The sequence below is a fragment of the Pristiophorus japonicus genome, chromosome 27 (assembly GCF_044704955.1).
Source record: "Pristiophorus japonicus isolate sPriJap1 chromosome 27, sPriJap1.hap1, whole genome shotgun sequence".
NCBI lineage: Eukaryota > Metazoa > Chordata > Chondrichthyes > Pristiophoridae > Pristiophorus > Pristiophorus japonicus.
In genome coordinates, this window is record NC_092003.1 from 7,661,553 (window position 1) to 7,684,088 (window position 22,536).

The 22,536-nt window shown below is 51.7% G+C and overlaps 1 protein-coding gene across 2 annotated transcripts in view; it reads right to left on the minus strand.

Annotated features, from left to right (window-relative positions):
- The window catches only part of dnajc4 (DnaJ (Hsp40) homolog, subfamily C, member 4), a 175,856-nt gene that overhangs the window by 142,461 nt on the left and 10,859 nt on the right, over positions 1-22,536 (minus strand). For both annotated transcript variants that reach the window (XM_070868212.1, XM_070868213.1), the window contains exons 3-4: positions 21,781-21,898; positions 11,800-11,893 (exon numbers count right to left, since the gene is read on the minus strand). In XM_070868212.1, the coding sequence (XP_070724313.1) occupies positions 11,800-11,893; positions 21,781-21,866 (180 nt within the window). In that variant the 5' untranslated portion in view covers positions 21,867-21,898. The remainder of the gene's footprint in view (positions 1-11,799; positions 11,894-21,780; positions 21,899-22,536) is intronic.

Consider the following 22,536-nt stretch of genomic DNA (forward strand, 5'->3'; position numbering starts at 1 on the left):
CTGTTTGTTGTAAAATAATCTGTATAAATAGACACTGTTTGTTGTAAAATAGTCTGTATAAATAGACACTGTTTGTTGTAAAATAGTCCGTATAAATAGACACTGTTTGTTGTAAAATAGTCTGTATAAATAGACACTGTTTGTTGTAAAATAGTCTGTATAGACACTGTTTGTTGTAAAATAGTCTGTAAAAATAGACACTGTTTGTTTGAAAATAGTCTGTATAAATAGACTCTGCTGTAAAATAGACTGTGTTTAAATAGATTGTCTTTGCTGTAAAATAGACTCTTGCTCTAAGTCCTGCCATGGGCTCATTGGCTGACACAATAGTCACTCTCTTATGGTAAGAGCAGGGGCCAAGTGCTTTCTCGCAGGGTTGGATAACAGTACGGCCGAATTCTTCTTGTGCAGTTTCTACCAGCTGGGCTCAGAGCAGCAAGTCGCCCACCTCCTTCTATCCCAGCCACGATGCTGCACAGGAAAAAACAATTCCTCAAAAAGGGAGAGCAACTGCCCGCCGTCAGATGAAAGCAGCCTCCCTCCAACGGATGGAGAATCCGACACAGACCCGCAAAGCTATCGCGGGTGGTTACACTTCCATGACTTCCCAAGTAACGGACAGGACCACCATTACACACACCATTCCACCGGGGAGCGAGAGCAATGGAAAGCAGGTTCCAACTGGCGTGGCTGTCCTGCTGAGAAAAGCATTAACCCTATTATTAGCGATGCAGCACAGAAACCCTGCTGCCCTCCTTCCCCAAAGGGAATTATTTGAAAGCAAGCTACAATTAATTATTTGCACATTGAAGCCCGAGTCACTGGACACAATCGCAACGGGAAAAATGAATCCATTTCCTCCTAGCTAAATCAGTCTGAACCAAGAATTGTTGTTCTGCATTAAAACACAATTGTGGCACTTACTTTCTGAATTATAAATGGACTAATCTGGGATCTCCGCTGTCTATTGCAATCTCCATTTGTCGTAGAATAAATTTTGACAATAAACCAAAAGACAGACAGACTTGCATTTATATAGTGCCTTTCACGCCCACCGGAGGTCTCAAAACACTTTACAGCCAACAAAGTACTTTTTTGGAGTGTAGTCACTGTTGTAATGTGGGAAACGCAGCAGCCAATTTGCGCACAGCAAGCTCCCACAAACAACAATGTGATAATGGCCAGATAATTTTTTTTTTTTTGTTATGCTGATTGAGGGATAAATATTGGCCCCAGAACACTGGAGAGAACTCCCCTGCTCTTCTTCCAAATAGTGCCATGGGATCTTTTACATCCACTTGAGGGGGCAGACAGGGCCTCAGTTTAACGTCTCATCCGAAAGACAGCCCCTCCGACAATGCAGCGCTCCCTCAGTACTGCCCCTCCGACAGTGCAGTGCTCCCTCAGTCCCGCCCCTCTGACAGCACGGCGCTCCCTCAGCACTGCCCCTCCGGCAGTGCGGCGCTCCCTCAGCACTGCCCCTCCGCCAGTGCGGCGCTCCCTCAGCACTGAAGTGTCAGCCTAGATTTTCTTTGTGCTCAAGTCCCTGGAGTGGGTCACGAACCCACAACCCTCTGACTCGCAGTACGAGTGTGCTACCCACTGAGCCACAGCTGACACTGAAGAGTCAGTATGGAAAACAAAGTGGGAGGCCGAATGAGCAAGATTGAAGTCTAGGCAGAGACATCAGGTGCAGCAGTTTTCCCATTATTTTTTTATTAACCGAGTGCAGAATTATTCACAGAATCACTGAGTAAGATTAATAAAAAGCAAGCAAAACCGCACAAGTCGGAAATCTGACAATGAAACCGCACAAAATGCCAGAGACACGTAGCACCTTGCAGTGGCGTGAAAGTCGATAACCAGGGGCACAGATCTTATGAAGAAAGGTTGGGCCTACACTCATTGCAGTTTAGAAGAATGAGAGGTGATCTTATTGAAACGTGTATGATTCTGAGGGGGCTCGACAAGGTAGATGCAGAGAGGATGTTTCCCCTCGTGGGGGAGACTAGAACTATGGGGCATAGTCTCAGAATAAGGGGCCGCCCATTTAAAACAGAAATGAGGAGAAATTTCTTCTCTGAGGGTGGTGAATCTGTGGAATTCTCTGCCCCAGAGAGCTGTGGAGGCTGGGTCATTGAATATATTCAAGGTGGAGATAGACAAGAGTTTTAAACGATAAGGGAGTGAAGGGTTATGGGGAGCAGGCAGGGAAGTGGAGTTGAGGCCAAGATCAGATCAGCCATGGTCTTATTGAATGGCGGAGCAGGCTCGAGTGGCCGACTCCTGCTCCTATTTCTTATGGCCTTATTTAAGATCATTGACCAATGAACCAAGGGGGAGGAGATGAGGAGAATTTTTTTTTAACCCAGCGAGTTATCATCTGGAACGTGCTGCCTGAAAGGGCGGTGGGAGCAGATTCAATAGTAACTTTCTAAAGGGGAGTTGGATAAATACTTGAAAAGGAATAGTTTGCAGGGCAATGGGGAAAGAGCAGGGGGAGTGGGACTAAATGGATCGCTCCTTCAAAGATCTCATATTTCAGCTGCATTCTCGGCTTCGGTTTTCCTTGCACTGCATACATTAGTGACGGAAAGCATGAACAAATTTATTGCATTTGTGCAGGACCTTTCATGACCTCAGGATGTCCCCGAGCACTGAATGAAGGAATGAACATTATCTAGACTGTGAGTTACGAGAGAATCATTGGGAACTTACTCCACACCAGTCCCCTCCCACCCCTCTCCATCTCACCCCATCACCATAACCTTCTATTCCTTTCTCCCTCATGTGTTTATCCAGCTTCCCCTTAAATGCATCGATACTATTCGTCTCAACCCCTCCCTGTGGGAGCGAGTTCTACATTCTCACCCCTCTCTGGGTAAAGAAGTTACTCCTGAATTCCCCATTGGTTTTAACAGTGACTATCTTATATTGATGGCCCCTAGTTCTGGTCTACCCCACAAGTGGAAACATTTGCTCTGTATCCAGGCGATCAAAACCTATCATCATTTTTGTAAAGTCCTGTCCCTGAAGTACAGAGTCACACGAGGCACATACTGGAGTCAAGGTCACTCAGGACCTGCACCTTTATTACACAGTTCTCGAATGCCACACTTGCCCGAGACCTCCCTTTATATATCTGTCTGGGACAGGTATCCAGTGTCTCCTGCAAGTGCACCCCTGGTGGTAAGGTAAGCTTGTGGTTACAGGTCATCTCTAGTTACAGTCATGTATAGCAGGGTAAGATACAGTTATGTACAGTAGTGTGAGATACATGACATCACCCTCCTCCAAGGTCTTATTGTCGTTATAGGTTCAGTCTCTCAGGTGGTCTACACTCTCGCGTGGAGCGTCTTAGTTGTGGTTCAGTTGTTTGCCTTGGTGCCTGTTTTTCTTTCGGTGTGATTGTTGGTGTCTCGCCTGGGCTGTCTATTGGGATTGTCCTTTCCTCAGGTTGTTCCCTCTGTCTGTCCACCAGGTGTGGTGTGAGTTCCACATTGTAGTTTGCCTCTGGTTCAGCAGTGTTGTTGGTAAAATCTACCTTTGACTTGGTCTTCATGCCTCCGGCAGGTTTGGCCATTGTCCATTTGTACCACCAGTAGCCTGTTTCCTTCCTTGCCTGTTACTGTCCCTGCAAGCCATTTGGGACCCCTGCCATAGTTTAGCACAAACACTTTGTTCCCTATCTCATTCCACCTCCCCCTCGAATTTCGGTCATGGGACTCAGTTAGCTTGCGGCGCTTTGCCTCAATGATTTCATGCATGCCTGGGAGGATTAATGAGAGCCTTGTCTTCAAGGTCCGTTTCATTAATAATTGTGCGCGGGGAACTCGAGTCAATGAATGCGGACGAGATCTGTATGCCAGCAACAGTCGCGACAGGCGGCCCTGCAGTGTGGGACCTTGGATTTTGAGCATGCCTTGTTTAATGATCTGCACTGCTCTCTCCGCCTGGCCGTTGGAGGCCGGCTTGAATGGTGCCGTCTTAACGTGATTTATGCCGTGGTCACTTATAAAATCTTGGAATTCTGCGCTGGTGAAGCACGGACCATTGTCACTGACCAATATGTCAGGAATGCCGTGCGTTGTGAACATGGTTCCAAGGCTCTCCACAGTGGTGGAGGTGGTGCTCGAGTTTAAAATGGTGCATTCGATCCACTTAGAAAATGCATCTACAACTACGAGAAACATTTTGCCCATGAATGGGCCCGCATAGTCTACGTGCACCCGCGACCACAGTTTGGTAGGCCAGGGCCAGGGCTCAGTGGAGCCTCCCTGGGAGCATTACTGAGCTGGGCACAAATGGTGCACCGTCGGACACAGAGCTTCAAGTCTGCGTCAATGCCAGGCCACCAGACGTGGGATCTGGCTATGGCCTTCATGAGAATGATCCCCGGGTGCTCGCGATGGAGCTCCCAGACAAATGCCTCTCTGCCTCGCAGAGGCACAACTACCCGGCTGCCCAACATCAGGCAGTCTGCTTGTAGTGACAGCTCATGCATGCGCCTATGGAAAGGTGTGATCTCCTCGGGGCAGGCATCGCGAGCCTCTACCCAGTCACCGGTTAAGACACATCTTTTTACTCGGGATAACGTGGGGTCGCTGGTCGTCCAGGCTCTGATTTGGCGAGCCGTCATGGGCGAACCTGTGGACTCAAAGGCATTGATTGCCATGACCATCTCACAGTCCTGTTCGTCAGACCCTTCCGTGGTCGCCAGGGGAAGCCTGCTGAGCGCATCGGCACAGTTGTCTGTGCCTGGTCTGTGCCTGATGGTGTAATCGTAAGACGCCAGCATGAGTGCCCACCGTTGAATGCGTGCCGAGGCGTTGGCGTTTATTGCCTTGCTCTCGGATAGTAGGGACGCGAGGGGCTTGTGGTCGGTTTCTAACGCGAATTTGGCCCCGAAAAGGTATTGGGGAATCTTTTTGACACCATACACGCACGCGATGGCCTCCTTCTCCACCATTCCGTACCCGCGCTCCGCCCGTGAAATTGACCTGGAGGCATAAGCTATGGGTTGTAATTTGCCCGCACTATTGACATGCTGTAAAACGCACCCGACCCCATACGCTGACGCATCACATGTAAGAACTAGCTTTTTACCTGGATCAAAGAAAGCCAAAACACTGTTGGAACACAAAAGGTTGCGTGCCTTATTGAAGGCGCGTTCCTGGGCGTCCCCCCAAAACCAAACGCACCCCTTTCTGAGTAGCACATGGAGAGGCCCCAGCAGCGTGCTTAAGTTCTGCATAAAGTTCCCAAAGTAATTGATTAGCCCGAGAAAGGCGCGCAGTTCTGAGACATTCCGGGGCCTGGGTGCCAGGCGAATGACTTCGGTTTTGGACTCTGTTGGGCGGATTCCATCAGCGGCAATCCTTCTGCCCAAAAATTCAACCTCGGGCGCAAGAAACAGGCACTTGGATTTCTTAACTCGTAGGCCTACCCGATCCAACCGCTTTAGTACTTCCTCCAAATTGCGGAGATGGGAGTCGGTGTCTCTGCCCGTGATAAGTATGTCATCTTGAAGTACAACCGTCCCCGGGATGGACTTGAGCAGACTTTCCATGTTGCGCTGGAATATAGCAGCTGCCGACTTGATGCCAAATGGGCATCGATTGTACATGAAAAGGCCTCGATGTGTGTTGATGGTGGTGAGTAGCTTGGATTCCTCGGTCAATTCTTGCGTCATATACACAGATGTGAGATCTAGTTTTGAGAAAAGTTTTCCTCCAGCCAATGTGGCAAATAAGTCTTCCGTTCTGGGCAGCGGGTATTGGTCCTGTAGGGAGACTCTGTTTATGGTAGATTTGTAGTCCTCACAGATGCGTACGGATTCATCAGGCTTCATGACTGGGACGATGGGACTTGCCCAGTCGCTAAATTCCACGGGTGAGATAATGCCTTCCCGCAGAAGCCTGTCCAGTTCATGTTCAATCTTTTCCCTCATCACATAGGGCACAGCTCTAGCCTTGTGATGAACCGGTCTAGCATCCTGTGTGATGTAGATTTTGACTTTAGCTCCTTTGATGGTGCCCACACCTGGCTAAAAGAGATGCGCAAATCGACTTAGAACTGTTGAGCAGGAGGTCCGTTCCTCTGACGACATGGCGTGAACATCATCCCATTTCCAGTTTAGTTTTGCCAGCCAGTTTCTCCCCAGCAGTGCTGAGAGATCTCTGGGGACAATCCACAGGGAAAGTCGGTTCACTGTCCCTTTGTGTGTGACAGAGCGTGGCGCTGCCGAGGACTGGGACGATTTCTTTGGTATAGGTCCTTAGTTTGGTGTCGACCCTTGAGAGTTTTGGTCTGTCTCTTTTGTGCGGCCACAGCTGTTCAAATTGTTGAGCGCTCATCAGAGATTGACTCGCTCTCGTATCCAGCTCCATGTTGACGGGTATCCCGTTGAGTAGGACCCTCATCATTATTGGAGGCGTCTTGTTGTAGGAGCAGTGGCCATTGATCGTGTTGACCTGCTGTACATCGGTGTCCTGGGTACTGTTCCCACCGTCTTCTGGTCCGCTTTCCGACCCTTCAGATTTGTATACCAGCCGAGCTGCCGTTTTTCTGCACATGCGGGCCAGATGCCCTGTATAGTCGCAGTTTCTGCAAACAGCATGCTGAAATCGACACCCCCTTGATGAGTGCCTTCCCCCACATCTCCAGCACAGACCGCTTCCATTGTTTCCAAAGGATGAGCTGCGTTTGACTGATCTCTCTTGAGCTTCTCTCAGTTTGTAGTTGATTGCTCGCATTGTGGGTTGATGAGGTGTGAACGGCCGTTCATGTGGCCCTTGATGGCTTCTGGCGCCACTGCCTGCTGTTGAGGGCCTGCTCTCTTGCCTTTGTCTGTGTGTGGGGGTAGCGACTTGTTTCACGCTATGAACCCCTTGTTCCGATGTTTCGTTAGTTGTCGTACCCGCAGTGTAGATCAACCTTATCTCTTCTTCTCCTGCCAGGAATGTCTGTGCAACCAGTGCTGCTGCCTCTAGGGTCAGGTTCTTGGTTTCTATGAGCTTTCGGAATATGCCTGCGTGGCCTATTCCTTCAATAAAAAAGTCTCTCAGTAATTCTCTCCTTAGTTCATCGGAGAACTCACATAAGCTAGCCAACCTTCGAAGTTCCGTCATGAAGTCAGGTATGCTCTATAGTTGTAGAACCTGTGTCTGGCCATGTGTAGGCTGCTCGCTGGCTTCAGTGGTCTCTTACCAGTGTGCTCAACTCTTCAAACGACTTGCTTGCTGGTTTCTCGGGTGCTAGCAGGTCCTTCATTAAGGCACATGTTTTCAAGCCACAGCTGGTCAAGAGATGGGCTCTTCTCTTGTATGCCTTATCGTCGCCTAGCCAGTCTTTGGTTACAAAGCTTTGCTGGAGCCTTTCTATAAAGTCCTCCCAATTGTCTCCAGCATTGTATTTTTCATCTGAGCCGTTGGTAGCCATTCTGTGGATTCTGTAATCCTGTAACTCGTCGCCACTGTAAAGTCCTGTCCCTGAAGTACAGATTCATATGAGGCACATGCTGGAGTCAAGGTCACTCAGGACCTGCACCTTTATTTCACAGCTCTCAAATGCCACACTTGCCTGAGACCTGTTCTTATATACCTGTCTGGAACAGGTATCCAGTGTCTCCTGCAAGTGCACCCCTGGTGGCAAGGTAAGCTTGTGGTTTCAGGTCATCTCTAGTTACAGTCATGTATAGCATGGTAAGATAGTTATGTTCAGTAGTGTGAGATACATGACAATTTTAAAGACCTCCATGTAAAGAAAAGAGCTCCAGCCTGTTCAGGCTTTCATAAGGACATAGGAAATAGGAGCAGGAATAGGCCATACGGCCCCTCGAGCCTGCTCCGCCATTCAATAAGATCATGGCTGATCCGATCATGGACTCAGCTCCACTTCCCTGCTCGCTCCCCATAACCCCTTATTCCCTTATCGGTTAAGAAACTGTCTATCTCTGTCTTAAATTTATTCAATGACCCAGCCTCCACAAATCTCTGAGGCAGCGAATTCCACAGATTTACAACCCTCTGAGAGAAGAAATTTCTCCTCAGTTTTAAATGGGCGGCCCCTTATTCTAAGATCATGCCCCCTAGTTCTAGTCTCCCCCACCAGTGGAAACATCCTCTCTGCATCCACCTTGTCAAGCCCCCTCATAATCTTATACGTTTCGATAAGATCACCTCTCATTCTTCTGAATTCCAATGTGTAGAGGCCAAATCTCCTCAACCTTTCCTCATAAGTCAACCCCTTCATCTTTGGAATCAACCTCGTGAACCTTCTCTGAACTGCCTCCACAGCAAGTATATCCTTGTCACTGGACCAAGACCGAGCTCTGTGTCTTGTATGTACATTCTGTTTGTAGCCACCAGATGGCGTCATTGTTGGAGGGCGCACATGGTGCTGCTCAGGTATAAAAGGCCAGCCATTTTGAGAGTCAGGCACTTTGGGCCTAAATAAAGCAGAGCCATTGCTTAGTTAAACAGTACTCAGTTTGAACCTTTATTGCATACACACAGTCAAACCCGTGTGGTGGCTGGTGTGCAACGGCCACCACACGTTAAAAAAATCCACCCACAGGCATCTTCCACCCTTCAGGATGTAGTTCGGGATCCGGAATATTAGGTCCTTCATTGAAACACCTGTGAACTCATCCCTTTTCGGCGTGGAAGCAAGTCATCCTCGCTTCGAGGGAACGCCTCTGATGATCCTCTCGTAAATATGGAAGCCAAAACGGCACGCAGTACTCCAGGTGTTGCCTTACCAATACCCTGTATAACTGTAGCAAGACTTCCCTGCTTTTATACTCCATCCCCTTTCCTGATGGGTGCAACCGCTCAGATCTGGTATCACCCTTGTAAATCTTTATTGCACCTTCTCCAGTGCCTCTACATCCTTATAATATGAAGACCAGAACTGTTCACAGTGTGGTCTAACCAAGGTTCGATACAAGTTTAGCATAATTGTTCTGCTTTTCAATTCTATCCCTCGAGAGAAATGAGCCCCACAGTTTCGTTTGCTATCTATGGCTTTATTAACCTGCGTCACTTTTAGTGATTTGTCTATCTGTAACCCCAGATCCTTCTGCTCCTCGACCCCATTTAGACATTTATTATCCAAGCAGTATGTGGCCAAGCCCTGGGAGGATAGACCCACCAACATCATTGTTCTCGACCAGGTCAACATCCCCAGCATCGGAGCACTGACCACACTCAACCAGCTCCGCTGGGTGGGCCACATAGTCCGCATGCCTGACACAAAACTCCCAAAGCAAGCGTTCTACTCGGAACTCCTACACGGCGAGCCAAAGGCGGGCAGAGGAAACGTTACAGGGACACCCTCAAAAGCCTCCCTGATAAAGTGCAACATCCCCACCGACACCAGGGAGTCCCTGGCCAAAGACCAGTCTGCCCTAAGTGGAGGAAGTGCATCCGGGAGGGCGCTGAGCACCTCGAGTCTCGTCGCCAAGAGCGTGCAGAAACCAAGCGCAGGCAGCGGAAGGAGCGTGCGGCAAACCAGTCCCACCCTCCCCTTCCCTCAACCACTGTCTGTCCCACCTGTGACAGGGACTGTGGTTCTCGTACTGTTCAGTCACCTGAGAACTCACTCTTGGAGTGGAAGCAAGTCTTCCTCGATTTCGAGGGATTCCCAAGATGATGACTCCCCCGCCTCCTGCACATTCTTCCTTTTCAAGTATTTATCCAATTCCCTTTTGTTGGTTATGATTGAAGCAGATTCATCGGCCTTTCAGGCAGCGCGTTCCAGATCACAACAACTCGCTGCGTTAAATAAATATTTTCCTCTCTTCCACAGATCTTAAATCTGTGTCCCCTCTGGCGACTGACCCTCCTGCCACTGGAAACATTTTCTCCCCATCAACTCTATCAAAATCCTTCATGATTTAGACCACCTTTATCAAATCACCCCGGAACTGTCTCTGCTCTAAAGAGAACAATCCCAGCTTCTCCAGTCTCTCCATATAGCTGAAGTCCCTCATAAGAACATAAGAAATAGGAGCAGGAGCAGGAGTAGGCCATACGGCCCCTCGAGCCTGCTCCGCCATTTAATACCATCATGGCTGATCCGATCATGGACTCAGCTCCACTTCCCTGTCCGCTCCCCATAACCCCTTATCGTTTAAGAAACTGTCTATTTCTGTCTTAAATTTATTCAATGTCCCGGCTTCCACAGCTCTCTGAGGCTGTGAATTCCACAGATTTACAATCCTCAGAGAAGAAATTTCTCCTCATCTCAGTTTTAAATGGGCGGCCCCTTATTCTAAGATTATGCCCTCTAGTTCTAGTTTCCTCCATCAGTGGAAACATCCTCTCTGCATCCACCTTGTCAAGCCCCCTCATAATCTTATACGTTTCGATAAGATCACCTCTCATTCTTCTGAATTCTAATGAGTAGAGGCCCAACCTCCTCAACCTTTCCTCATAATTCAACCCCCTCATCTCCGGAATCAACCGAGTGAACCTTCTCTGAACTGCCTCCAAAGCAAGTATATCCTTTTGTCAATATGGAAACCAAAACTGCACGCAGTATTCCAGGTGTGGCCTCACCAATACCCTGTACAGCTATAACAAGACTTCCCTGCTTTTCCATCTCCTTTGCAATAAAGGCGTACTATCCTTTTGTGTTTCACGCACAAGTACCCTCGGACCATTGTGGTAAATCACCTCCGCGCCCTCTTAACGTAGTGAAACGTCCCACGGCGCTTCACAGGAATATTATGAGATTAAAAATTTGACACCAAGCCATATAAGGAGAAATTAGGGCAGGTGACCAAAAGCTTGGTCAATGAGGTAGGTTTGAAGGAGCATCTTGACGGAGGAGAGAGAGGCGGAGAGGTTTAGGGAAGGAGTTCCAGAGCTTTGGGCCCAGGCAACAGAAGGCACGGCCACCGATGGTGGAGCGATTATAATCAGGGATGCTCAAGAGGGCAGAATTAGAGGAGCGCAGTGATCTCGGGGCTGGGGGGGGGGGGTGGGGATTGTGGGGCTGGAGGAGATTATAGAGATAGGGAGGGCAAGACCATGGAGGGATTTGAAAACAAGAATGAGAATTTTGAAATCGAGGTGTTGCCGGACCGGGAGCTAATGTAGGTCAGCGAGCACAGAGGGTGATGGGTGAGCGGGACTCGGTGCGAGTTAGGAAACGGGGTCAGCGAGCACAGGGGGTGATGGGTGAGCGGGACTCGGTGCGAGTTAGGACACGGGGGCAGCGAGCACAGGGGGTGATGGGTGAGCGGGACTCGCTGCGAGTTAGGACCACGGGGGCAGCGAGCACAGGGGGTGATGGGTGAGCGGGACTCGGTGCGAGTTAGGACACGGGGGCAGCGAGCACAGGGGGTGATGGGTGAGCGGGACTCGGTGCGAGTTAGGACACGGGGTCAGCGAGCACAGGGGGTGATGGGTGAGTGGGACTGGGTGCGAGTTAGGACACAGGGCAGCCAAGTTTTGGATCACCTCTAGTTTACGGAGGGTAGAATGTGGGAGGCCAGCCAGGAGTGCGTTGGAGTAGTCAAGTCTAGAGATAACAAAGACACGGTTGAGGGTTTCAGCAGCGGTCGAGATGCGACAAGGGCGGAGACGGAGATGGGCAATGTTACGCAGGTGGAAATAGGCAGTTTTAGTTATGCTGTGGATATGTGGTCGGAAGAACAGAACATACGAATTAGGAGCAGTAGGTGGTCATTTTGCCCCTCGTGCCTGCTCCGCCATTCAATAAGATCATGGCCAAACGCTCATTTCAACCACGATCATACGCAAGACAAACCTACATACGTGTTTTGCCTACCTTCTTTGACTGGTCAAGGAACGCCTCCTTGATCTGTTCAAGTGTGGCATCCGGTTTGATTCCAAGAATATTGTAGTAAGTTCCACTGCTAAACCTGGTCAAAACAGAAGGCGAGTGCAGTATTTGTTACCATGGGTTGGATATGACACGATTCTATAAAGCTGGGCACTTCAACATGCAGTGCAGAGGGTCTTGTACACAGCGGGCAAGGTGCCCTGCCCAACATTGCAATGTATAGTTCCAGAGTGGACAACTGCTCCACCGAGTGGACTACTGTGGTAATGCAGCCATTGCTGGTGACAATAAAAAGGAATGGAGCGCTCTTGGGAGTCTGTGTGTGTTGTGATGTCGTATAGAAGATACCACAAACATCATATCCCCAGGTGGGCAGAGGAAACGTTTCAAGGACACCCTCAAAGCCTCCCTGATAAAGTGCAACATCCCCCACCGACATTTGGGAGTCCCTGGCCAAAGACCAGTCCGCCCTAAGTAGAGGAAGTGCATCCGGGAGTGCGCTGAGCACCTTGAGTCTCGTCGCCGAGAGCGTGCAGAAACCAAGCGCAGGCAGCGGAAGGAGCGTGCGGCAAACCAGTCGCACCCTCCCCTTCCCTCAACCACTGTCTGTCCCACCTGTGACAGAGACTGTGGTTCCGTATCTGACACCTTCTACAAGGCACAAGTCAGGAGTGTGATGGAATACTCCCCACTTGCCTGGATGAGTTGCAGCTCCAACAACACTCGAGAAGCTCGGCACAAATCCAGGACAAAGCAGGCCGCTTGATTGGCACACTACCCACCACCTTCAACACTCACTCCCTCCACCATCGGCGCACCGTGGCTGCAGTGTGTACCGTCTACAAGATGCACTGCAGCAACTCGCCAAGGCTTCTTCGGCAGCACCTCCCAAACCCGCAACCTCTACCATAAGAACATAAGAAATAGCAGGAGTCAGCAATTTCGCCCATCGAGCCTGCTCCGCCATTCAATGAGAGCATGGCTGATCTTCTACCTCAAATCCACTTTCCTGCACTGTTCCCCCATGTCCCTTGATTCCCTTAATATTCAAAAATATACAATCTTTGTCTTGAATAAATCACCGAGAAGGACAAGGGCAGCAGGCGCATAGGAACACCACCACCTCCACGTTCCCCTCCGAGTCACACACACACCATCCGTACTTGGAAATATATCGGCCGTTCCTTCATCATCGCAATCCTGGAACTCCCTCCCTATCAGCACTGTGGGAGCACCTTCACCAAACGGACTGCAGCGGTTCAAGGCGGCAGCTCACCACCACCTTCTCAAGGGGCAATTAGGGACAGGCAATAAATGCTGGGTCTTGCCAGCGACGCACACATCCCAGGGAACGAATATTTTTTTTTTTTTTTAAAAAGAGGATTTGAAAATAAGGATGAGAATTTTGAAATCGAGGCATTGCTTAGCCGGAAGCCAATGGAGCACAGGGGGTGATGGGTGAGCGGGACTCGGTGTGAGTTAGGACACGGGGCAGTGAGCACAGGGGGTGATGGGTGAGCGGGACTCGGTGTGAGTTAGGACACGGGGCAGCGAGCATAGGGGGTGATGGGTGAGCGGGACTCGGTGTGAGTTAGGACACGGGGCAGCAAGCACAGGGGGTGATGGGTGAGCGGGACTCGGTGCGAGTTAGGACACGGGGCAGCAAGCACAGGGGGTGATGGATGAACGGGACTCGGTGCGAGTTAGGACACGGGGCAGCGAGCACAGGGGGTGATGGGTGAGCGGGACTCGGTGCGAGTTAGGACACAGGGGCAACGAGCACAGGGGGCGATGGGTGAGCGGGACTCGGTGCGAGTTAGGACACGGGGGCAGCCGAGCACAGGGGGTGATGGGTGAGCGGGACTCGGTGCGAGTTTTGGATTCCTCTAGTTTACATAGAGTATAATGTAAGGCACACTGAGGTAGAGGGTGCCGCAAGGCTCAGGGCTGGGACCCCAGCTATTTACAATATACATCAATGATTTAGATGAAGGAATTGAGAGTAATATCTCCAAGTTTGCAGATGACACTAAAGCTGGGTGGCGGTGTGAGCTGTGAGGAGAATGCCAATAGGCTGCAGGGTGACTTGGACAGGTTAGATGAGTGGGCAAATACATGGCAGATGCAGTATAATGTAGATAAATGTGAGGTTATCCACTTTGGTGGCAAAATCATGAAGGCAGACTATTATCTGAATGGCAGCAGATTAGGAAAAGGTGAGGTGCAACGAGACCTGGGTGTCATGGTACATCAGTCATTGAAAGTTGCCACGCAGGTACAGCAGGCGGTGAAGGTGGTAAATGGTATGTTGGCCTTCATAGCTAGGGGATTTGAGTATAGGAGCAGGGAGGTCTTACTACAGTTGTACAGGGCCTTGGTGAGGCCTCACCTGGAATATTGTGTTCAGTTTTGGTCGCCTAATCTGAGGAAGGACGTTCTTGCTATTGAGGGAGTGCAGCGAAGGTTCACCAGACTGATTCCCGAGATGGCAGGACTGACATATGAGGAGAGACTGGATCGACTGGGCCTGTATTCACTGGAGTTTAGAAGAATGAGAGGGGATCTCATAGAAACATATAAAATTCTGACGGGACTGGACAGGTTAGATGCAGGAAGAATGTTCCCGATGTTGGGGTCATCCAGAACCAAAGGTCACAGTCTAAGGATTAGGGGTAAGCCATTTAGGACCGAGATGAGGAGAAACTTCTTCACTCAGAGAGTTGCTAACCTGTGAAATTCTCTTCCGCAGAGAGTTGTTGATGCCAGTTCGTTAGATATATTCAAGAGGGCGTTGGATATGGCCCTTACGGCTAAAGGGATCAAGGGGTATGGCGAGAAAGCAGGAAAGGCATACTGAGGTGAATGATCAACCATGATTTTATTGAATGGTGGTGCAGGCTCGAAGGGCCTACTCCCTGCACCTATTTTCTATGTGAGCAAGTGTTGCACTGGTGCACACATGACTCTAAATCTGAGTCGATGCCAGGCCACCACACGTGGGATCTGGCTATGGCTTTCATCATTACGATGCCTGGGTGGGTGTTGTGCAGTTCGCAAATAAATGTGTCTCTGCCTTTCTTGGGCAAGACCACGCGATTGCCCCACAAAAAACAGTCCGCCTGCAGGGACAACTCGTCTTTGCGTTTGTGGAACAGCTTAATTGCTTCCTGCATCTCCACTGGGACACTGGACCAGCTCCCATGGAGGACAGAGTTTTTTTTTTTAACCAAGGACAGTAAAGGATCCTGGCTGGTCCAGGTCCTGATCTGGCGGGCCGTAACGGGGGATTTTTCGTTCTGAAATGCCTCCATGACCATGAGCAAGTCCGCTGGCTGTGCCATTTCGACCCCGGTGATGGGCAATGGTAGCCGACTGAGAACACCTGCGCAGTTCTGTGAGCCCGGTCTGTGGCGGATTACATAGTTGTATGCCGACAGCGTGAGCGCCCATCTTTGGATGCGGGCAGAGGCATTGGTATTAATCCCTTTGCTTTCAGAGAATAACGATATGAGCGGCTTGTGGTCAGTTTGAAGCTCGAACTGGAGGCCAAATAAATACTGGTGCATTTTTTTTTAACCCTTTAAACGCACAGTGCTGCACTCCCTCAGTGCAGCCCCTCCGACACTGCGGCGCTCCCTCAGTACTGCCCCTCCGACACTCCCTCAGTGCTGCCCCTCCGACAGTGCTGCACTCCCTCAGTGCCGCCCCTCCGACACTCCCTCAGTGCAGCCCCTCCGACACTCCCTCAGTGCAGCCCCTCCGACACTCCCTCAGTGCAGCCCCTCCGACACTCCCTCAGTGCAGCCCCTCCGACACTCCCTCAGTGCAGCCCCTCCGACACTCCCTCAGTGCAGCCCCTCCGACACTCCCACAGTGCTGCTCCTCCGACACTGCGATGCTCCCTCAGTACTGTCACTGGGAGTGTTCGCCTGGATTTTTTTTGTGCTCAAGTCTCTAGAGTTGGACTCAAACCCACAACCTTCTGACGTGGAGGCGCGAGTGCTGCCCACTAAGCCACGGCTGACACTAGAGAGAAACTTTTTCCGCTGGCGAGGGGGGAGTCTCGGACAAGGGGACATAACCTTAAAATCAGAGCCAGGCCATTTAGGAGAGAAGTTGGGAAACACTTCTACAATGCAAAGGGTGTTAGAAGTATGGCACTCTCTTGCAAAGAGCAGTAGACGCTAGTTCAACAAATAAGTTTAAATCTGCAAGCGATAAGATTGTTGCTAGCCAAGGGAGTGAAGGAACATTGAGCCGAGGTGGGCTCCGCTATTCACTGAGATCGCGGCTGATCTGCGACTTAACTCCCTCTGCCCGCCTTTTTTCCGTAACCCTGAATGCCCTCGCCTCACAAAAAACCGACCAATCTCACTTCTGAAACTGTCCATTGAATTCAGATGAAAGAACATACACATGTGTGTCGGAAGCCGTTAAAGGTCTTTCCTTGCTCAGAGCGTTCACGCCAAGTCACGTGCTCTCGGGTCTGGCCAAGAGACTGCAAACGTCTCCCCGTGATACACTGCTGGCAATTGTCACTTGTGTTTTTCCACAAGATCGTCATTGTTTGGCGATTCCACCAACGCATACTTTAAATGTTTGTTCTGTGATGAATTCTTTCGGCCACTGGCTCGGATACATTTCTTGACCTCGGGAGGGCTTGAAAACATATTTTAGCTGCAGTCGCGGCCAGAAGGATGCGTGTGAAGACCCAGCTTGCCATCGATTAGTAAAGTGTGCCATGAATGTGAGTCAAGCAGCTGAACGTGACGTTCTCGAGTGAACAAGCACGGACCTCACTTAGCGGCCCAGGAATCCCAGCCTCCCCGGGTCCGTTCGGAGTTTCTACGGACCCGGGAAGGCATCGTAAAAGCCGGTTTTTAAGCGCACAATGCGCAACCGGCTTTTTCGACCCGTCAAGTTTCTGGCTTGACAGATCATCTGCTGATCGGGAGCGAGGGCAAGATTGCGGGATTTACCCATATCTTGCCCGGAAGTTGTCCGCAAAACTCTTGTGCCTGATAAAAGCAGGCGCACAGCCTACTTTGACAGGCGTAAGAGTTTTAAAATACACAAAAACATTTTAAAATAAAGTTAGAAAAACACATTTTATTGTTTAAAAACCCTCCCCACTACGGCAAGTTTATTTTAAAGCATAATTAAAAGAAATGTATTTTCCCGATTTTTAAAAATTATTAATAACTTCAATTTAAATTATTAATAATATGTTGTGCATTTTTTCATTCTTTTATTAGTGTTTTGGGGGTGTTTCGTATTCATAGTAATAGGAGTTTCAGACTTACCAAACGCCTATTATGAATGAGAATATACTGCATCTGATTAGCTGCCCAAAGCCATGTGACTCCAGTTGCAGGCCTGCGCACGTCCTGACGTGCACGCGCTACAACGCGCAGTCAGGGTTGGCCTCAGGACCGGGATCTCGCGTGGGTGCAGCAGCTTCAGGTAGGCGCGCATCTTTTTTCCAAAATCTATTCGAGCGCCCGCGGGAAGGAGGAGAAACTGGGATTTCTGGGCCAACGTCTTTTTAAAAAAAAAACTCAAAAGGCGGCGAATTTGACCCTCGCCCCGATTGGGGGCGGTAACTTTGCAGGGGGCCGGGAGGCCTGGCCCCGACGTCCCGCCCCCTACGCTGAATTGGGCCGTGCGCCGCTCCAAGGAGGCGGAGCGTTCAGATTCCTTGTTGGGCCGCACCCGGGGCAGTCGTCGGCATCATCATTTATCGGCAGTCCCTCGGAATCAAGGAAGACTTGCTTCCACTCTTAAAATGAGTCCTTAGGTGGCTGAACAGCCCAATACGGGAACCACAGTCCCTGTCACAGGTGGGACAGACAGTGGTTGAGGGAAGGGGAGGGTGGGACTGGTTTGCCGCACGCTCCTTCCGCTGCCTGCGCTTGGTCTCTGCACGCTCTCGGCGACGAGACTCGAGGTGCTCAGCGCCCTCCCGGATGCACTCCCTCCACTTAGGGCGGACTGGTCTTTGGGCCAGGGACTCCCAGGTGTCGGTGGGGATGTTGCACTTTATCAGGGAGGCTTTGAGGGTGTCCTTCAAACATTTCCTCTGCCCACCTTTGGCTCGTTTGCCGTGAAGGAGTTCCGAGTAGAGCGCTTGCTTTGGGAGTCTCGTGTCTGGCATACAGACAATGTGGCCCTGCCCAGCGGAGCTGGTCGAGTGTGGTCAGTGCTTCGATGCTGGGGATGTTGGCCTGGTCGAGGTCGCTAACGTTGGTGCGTCTGTCCTCCCAGGTGATTTGTAGGATCTTGCGAAAACATCGTTGGTGGAATTTCTCCAGCGACTTGGTGTCTACTGTACACGTCTCTGAGCCATATAGGAGAGTGGGTATTACTACAGCCCTGAAGTACATGAGCTTGGTGGCAGATTTGAGGGCCTGGTCTTCGAACATTCTTTTCTTCAGGTGGCCGAAGGCTGCGCTGGCTCACTGGAGGTGGTGTTGAATCACCTCATCAATGTCTGCTCTTGTTGATAAGAGGCTCCCAAGGTATGGGAAATGGTCCACGTTGTCCAAGGCCACGCTGTGGATCTTGATGAATTCGGGGGGGGGGGGGGGGGGGCGGGGGGGCGAGGACGCTCAGATTCCTTGGAGGGGTGTGCCCGGGGCAGTAGCCTGGAGCCGAATCCAGCGCTGCGCTCAAGTTCCCAGTGCTATGTGGAGCGTCCGTGCAGCACGGTTGGGCTACAACACCTCTCCCCTTCCATTAAAGGGAAGGGCCGCTGCGCGCTCTGCACGGGCCTTGGGTGGCCACCAATGAGCCGCCGGGGAGGCGATCGACCGGGCCAGCAGTCCGGCACCCAAAGCGGAGCCCCGGGCCGCATGATGGTGACCCTGTCAATGCGAGGGCCACCATTGTCGGGCCGACGCAAGATGTCCGCCAACAGATACAAAAGGGCAGCCCGCGACGCTAAAGGTCTCCCCTTCAAAAGGGCGCCCTAGCGGCGGACGTCTGCCCATCAGCTTCGCGTCCCGCGGGGCAATTTTCCCCACGGGGTGATGAGGGGTCGACGCACACGCCTATGATGTCATCGCCGCTGCCAGGACAGCGCCCCTCAAACCTCACCTGCCAGTTCACCGCAGGTGCTCCTCCCTCCCCCGGGCGAAAATGCCATTGTGCCCCGTCTGCACCCAGCACCCCCCCCCCCCCCCCCCCCACCCCGCTTCACCGTCAAAGGCGCTAATGGGGCTATAAAGAGTGGCAATTTCGGCCCTAAAGTGTCAGCCCTGGCTTCGTGGTTAGCTCTCTCTCTCTCGTCTGAGTCAAAATGTCATGGGTTCGAGTCCCACTCCAGAGACTAGAGCACATAGATTTAGGCTGACACTCCTGTGCAGTGCTGAGGGAGCGCCGCACTGTCGGAGGGGCAGTGCTGAGGGAGCGCTGCGCTGCGCTGTCGGAGGGGCAGTGCTGAGGGAGCCCCGCGCTGTCGGAGGGGCAGTGCTGAGGGAGCCCCGCGCTGTCGGAGGGGCAGTGCTGAGGGAGCCCCGCACTGTCGGAGGGGCAGTGCTGAGGGAGCGCCGCGCTGTCGGAGGGGCAGTGCTGAGGGAGCGCCGCACTGTCGGAGGGGCAGTGCTGAGGGAGCGCCGCGCTGTCGGAGGGGCAGTGCTGAGGGGGCGCCGCGCTGTCGGAGGGGCAGTGCTGAGGGGGCGCCGCACTGTCGGAGGGGCAGTGCTGAGGGAGCGTCGCGCTGTCGGAGGGGCAGTGCTGAGGGGGCGCCGCACTGTCGGAGGGGCAGTGCTGAGGGAGCGTCGCGCTGTCGGAGGGGCAGTGCTGAGGGGGCGCCGCACTGTCGGAGGGGCAGTGCTGAGGGAGCGCCGCGCTGTCGGAGGGGCAGTGCTGAGGGGGCGCCGCGCTGTCGGAGGGGCAGTGCTGAGGGGGCGCCGCGCTGTCGGAGGGGCAGTGCTGAGGGGGCGCCGCGCTGTCGGAGGGGCAGTGCTGAGGGAGCGCCGCACTGTCGGAGGGGCTGTTTTTCGGATGAGACGTTAAACCGAGGCCCCGTCTGCCCTCTCAGGTGAACGTAAAAGATCCCACGGCCACTATTATAAAGAAGAGCAGGGGGAGTTCTCCCCGGTGTCCTGGGGCCAATATTTAACCCTCAATCCATACAAGCAAAACAAATTATCTGGCCACGATCCCATTGCTGTTTGTGGGAGCTTGCTGTGCGCAGATTGGCTACCGCTATTACAACATTACAACAGTGACCACACTTCAAAAAGTACTGCATTGGCTGTAAAGCGCTTTGGGACGTCCAGAGGCCGTGAGCGGCGCTATGCAAATCCAAGTCTTTCTTTTCTTTAGCTCTGGATAAAGTGGAAGGGGGTGGATATGGTCCTCTGTGTCCCATTTCTGGGGTGAGGGCGACAATCTGGTCACCACGGGCACCGCCAGCACTGGGCGTATTCGCCACATGGGGTACCAGTAAATACCACATAGCAGTGCTCCCCCAGTCATCAAGATCCACGGCGCGGCCCTGGACACAGTGGACCACTTCCCATACCTCGGGAGCCTCCTATCAACAAGAGCAGAGGTTGACGGCGAGATCCAACACCGCCTCCAGTGCGCCAGTGCAGCCTTCGGCCGCCTGAGGAAAAGAGTGTTTGAAGACCAGGCCCTCAAATCCACCACCAGGCTCATGGTCTACAGAGCTGTAGTGATACCCGCCCTCCCGTATGGCTCAGAGACGTGGACCATGTACAGTAGACACCTCAAGTCACTGAAGAAATACCACCAACGATGTCTCCGCAAGATCCTGCAAATCCCCCGGGAGGACAGATGCACCAACGTTAGCGTCCTCGACCAGGCCAACATCCCCAGCATCGAAGCACTGACCGCACTCGACCAGCTCCGCTGGGCGGGGCCACATTGTCCGCATGCCCGACACGAGACTCCCCAAGCAACTCTCTACTCGGAACTCCTTCACGGCAAACGAGCCAAAGGCGGGCAGAGGAAACGTTACAGGGACACCCTCAAAGCCTCCCTGATAAAGTGCAACATCCCCACTGACACCTGGGAGTCCCTGGTCCAAGACCACCCTAAGTGGGGGAAGTGCATCCTGGAGGGCGCTGAGCACCGCGAGTCTCATCGCCGAGAGCATGCAGAAATCAAGCGCAGGCAGCGGAAGGAGCGTGCGGCAAACCAGACTCCCCACTCACCCTTTCCCTCAACCACTGTCAGTCCCACTTGTGGCAGAGACTGTAAATCCCGTATTGGACTGTTCAGTCATCTAAGAACTCACTTTTAGAGTGGAAGCAAGTCTTCCTCGATTCCGAGGGACTGCCTATGATGATGACCAGTAAATACAGAGGAGGAAAAGTACTCTGACTACCTGTACATCATCATGTCGAGCGATCCTCTGCAGCGAGCATTTCGATACAGTAGTAATACAGTTTTGGTCTCCTAATCTGAGGAAGGACATTCTTGCTATTGAGGGAGTGCAGCGAAGGTTCACCAGACTGATTCCCGGGATGACATATGTGGAGAGACTGGATTAACTGGGCGTGTATTCACTGGAGTTTAGAAGAATGAGAGGGGATCTCATAGAAACATATAAAATTCTGTCGGGATTGGACAGGTTAGATGCAGGAAGAATGTTCCCGACGTTGGGGAAGCCCAGAACCAGGGGTCACAGTCTAAGGATAAGGGGTAAGCCATTTAGGACAGAGATGAGGAGAAACTTCTTCACTCAGAGAATTGTGAACCTGTGGAATTTTCTACCACAGAAAGTTCGTTAGATATATTCAAAAGGGAGTTAGATGTGGCCCTTATGGCTAAAGGGATCAAGGGGTATGGAGAGAAAGCAGGAATGGGGTACTGAAGTTGCATGATCAGCCATGATCGTATTGAATGGTGGTGCAGGCTCCAAGGGCCCAATGGCCTACTCCTGCACCTATTTTCTATGTTTCTATGTCGTGATGAAGCCCGCAGGCTGTTACTCACCTGTGCAGTGCTGTGGAGAGGCTCCTGGAGGATAAGCTGCACCTCACGCAGTATTTGCACGCTAAGGTCTGGGCCCCCAACAGCATGGCTCAGTTACCGCTAGGCTTCTCCCTCGCCCCTGTGGTAAATAAAAGCAACAATGCTAAGACTTCTCGTCCTTCTTGCCCCATCTGCAGCCTTCGAACGGTTGACTGCTCTATCCTTCAATGCCTCTCCACCGTCGTCCAGCTGGGTGGGACTGCACTCGCCTGGTTCCATGCTTACCTGTCCAACCGTAGCCACAGAATCACCTGCAATGGCTTCTCTTCCCACCTCCCGCATCATTAGCTCTAGTGGAGAAAGAGCATAGAAACATAGAAAATAGGTGCAGGAGTAGGCCATTCAGCCCTTCGAGCCTGCACCACCATTCAATATGATCATGGCTGATCATTCACCTCAGTACCCCTTTCCTGCTTTCTCTCCATACTCCTTGATCCCTTTAGCCGTAAGGGCCATATCCAACTCCCTCTTGAATATATCCAATGAACTGGCATTAACAACTCTCTGCGGCAGGGAATTCCACAGGTTAACAACTCTCTGAGTGAAGAAGTTCCTCCTCATCTCAGTTCTAAATGGCCTACCCCTTATCCTAAGATTGTGTCCCCTGGTTCTGGACTTCCTCAACATCGGGAACAATCTACCCGCATCTAACCTGTCCTGTCCCATCCCGTCAGAATCTTATGTGTTTCTATGAGATCCCCTCTCATCCTTCTAAAC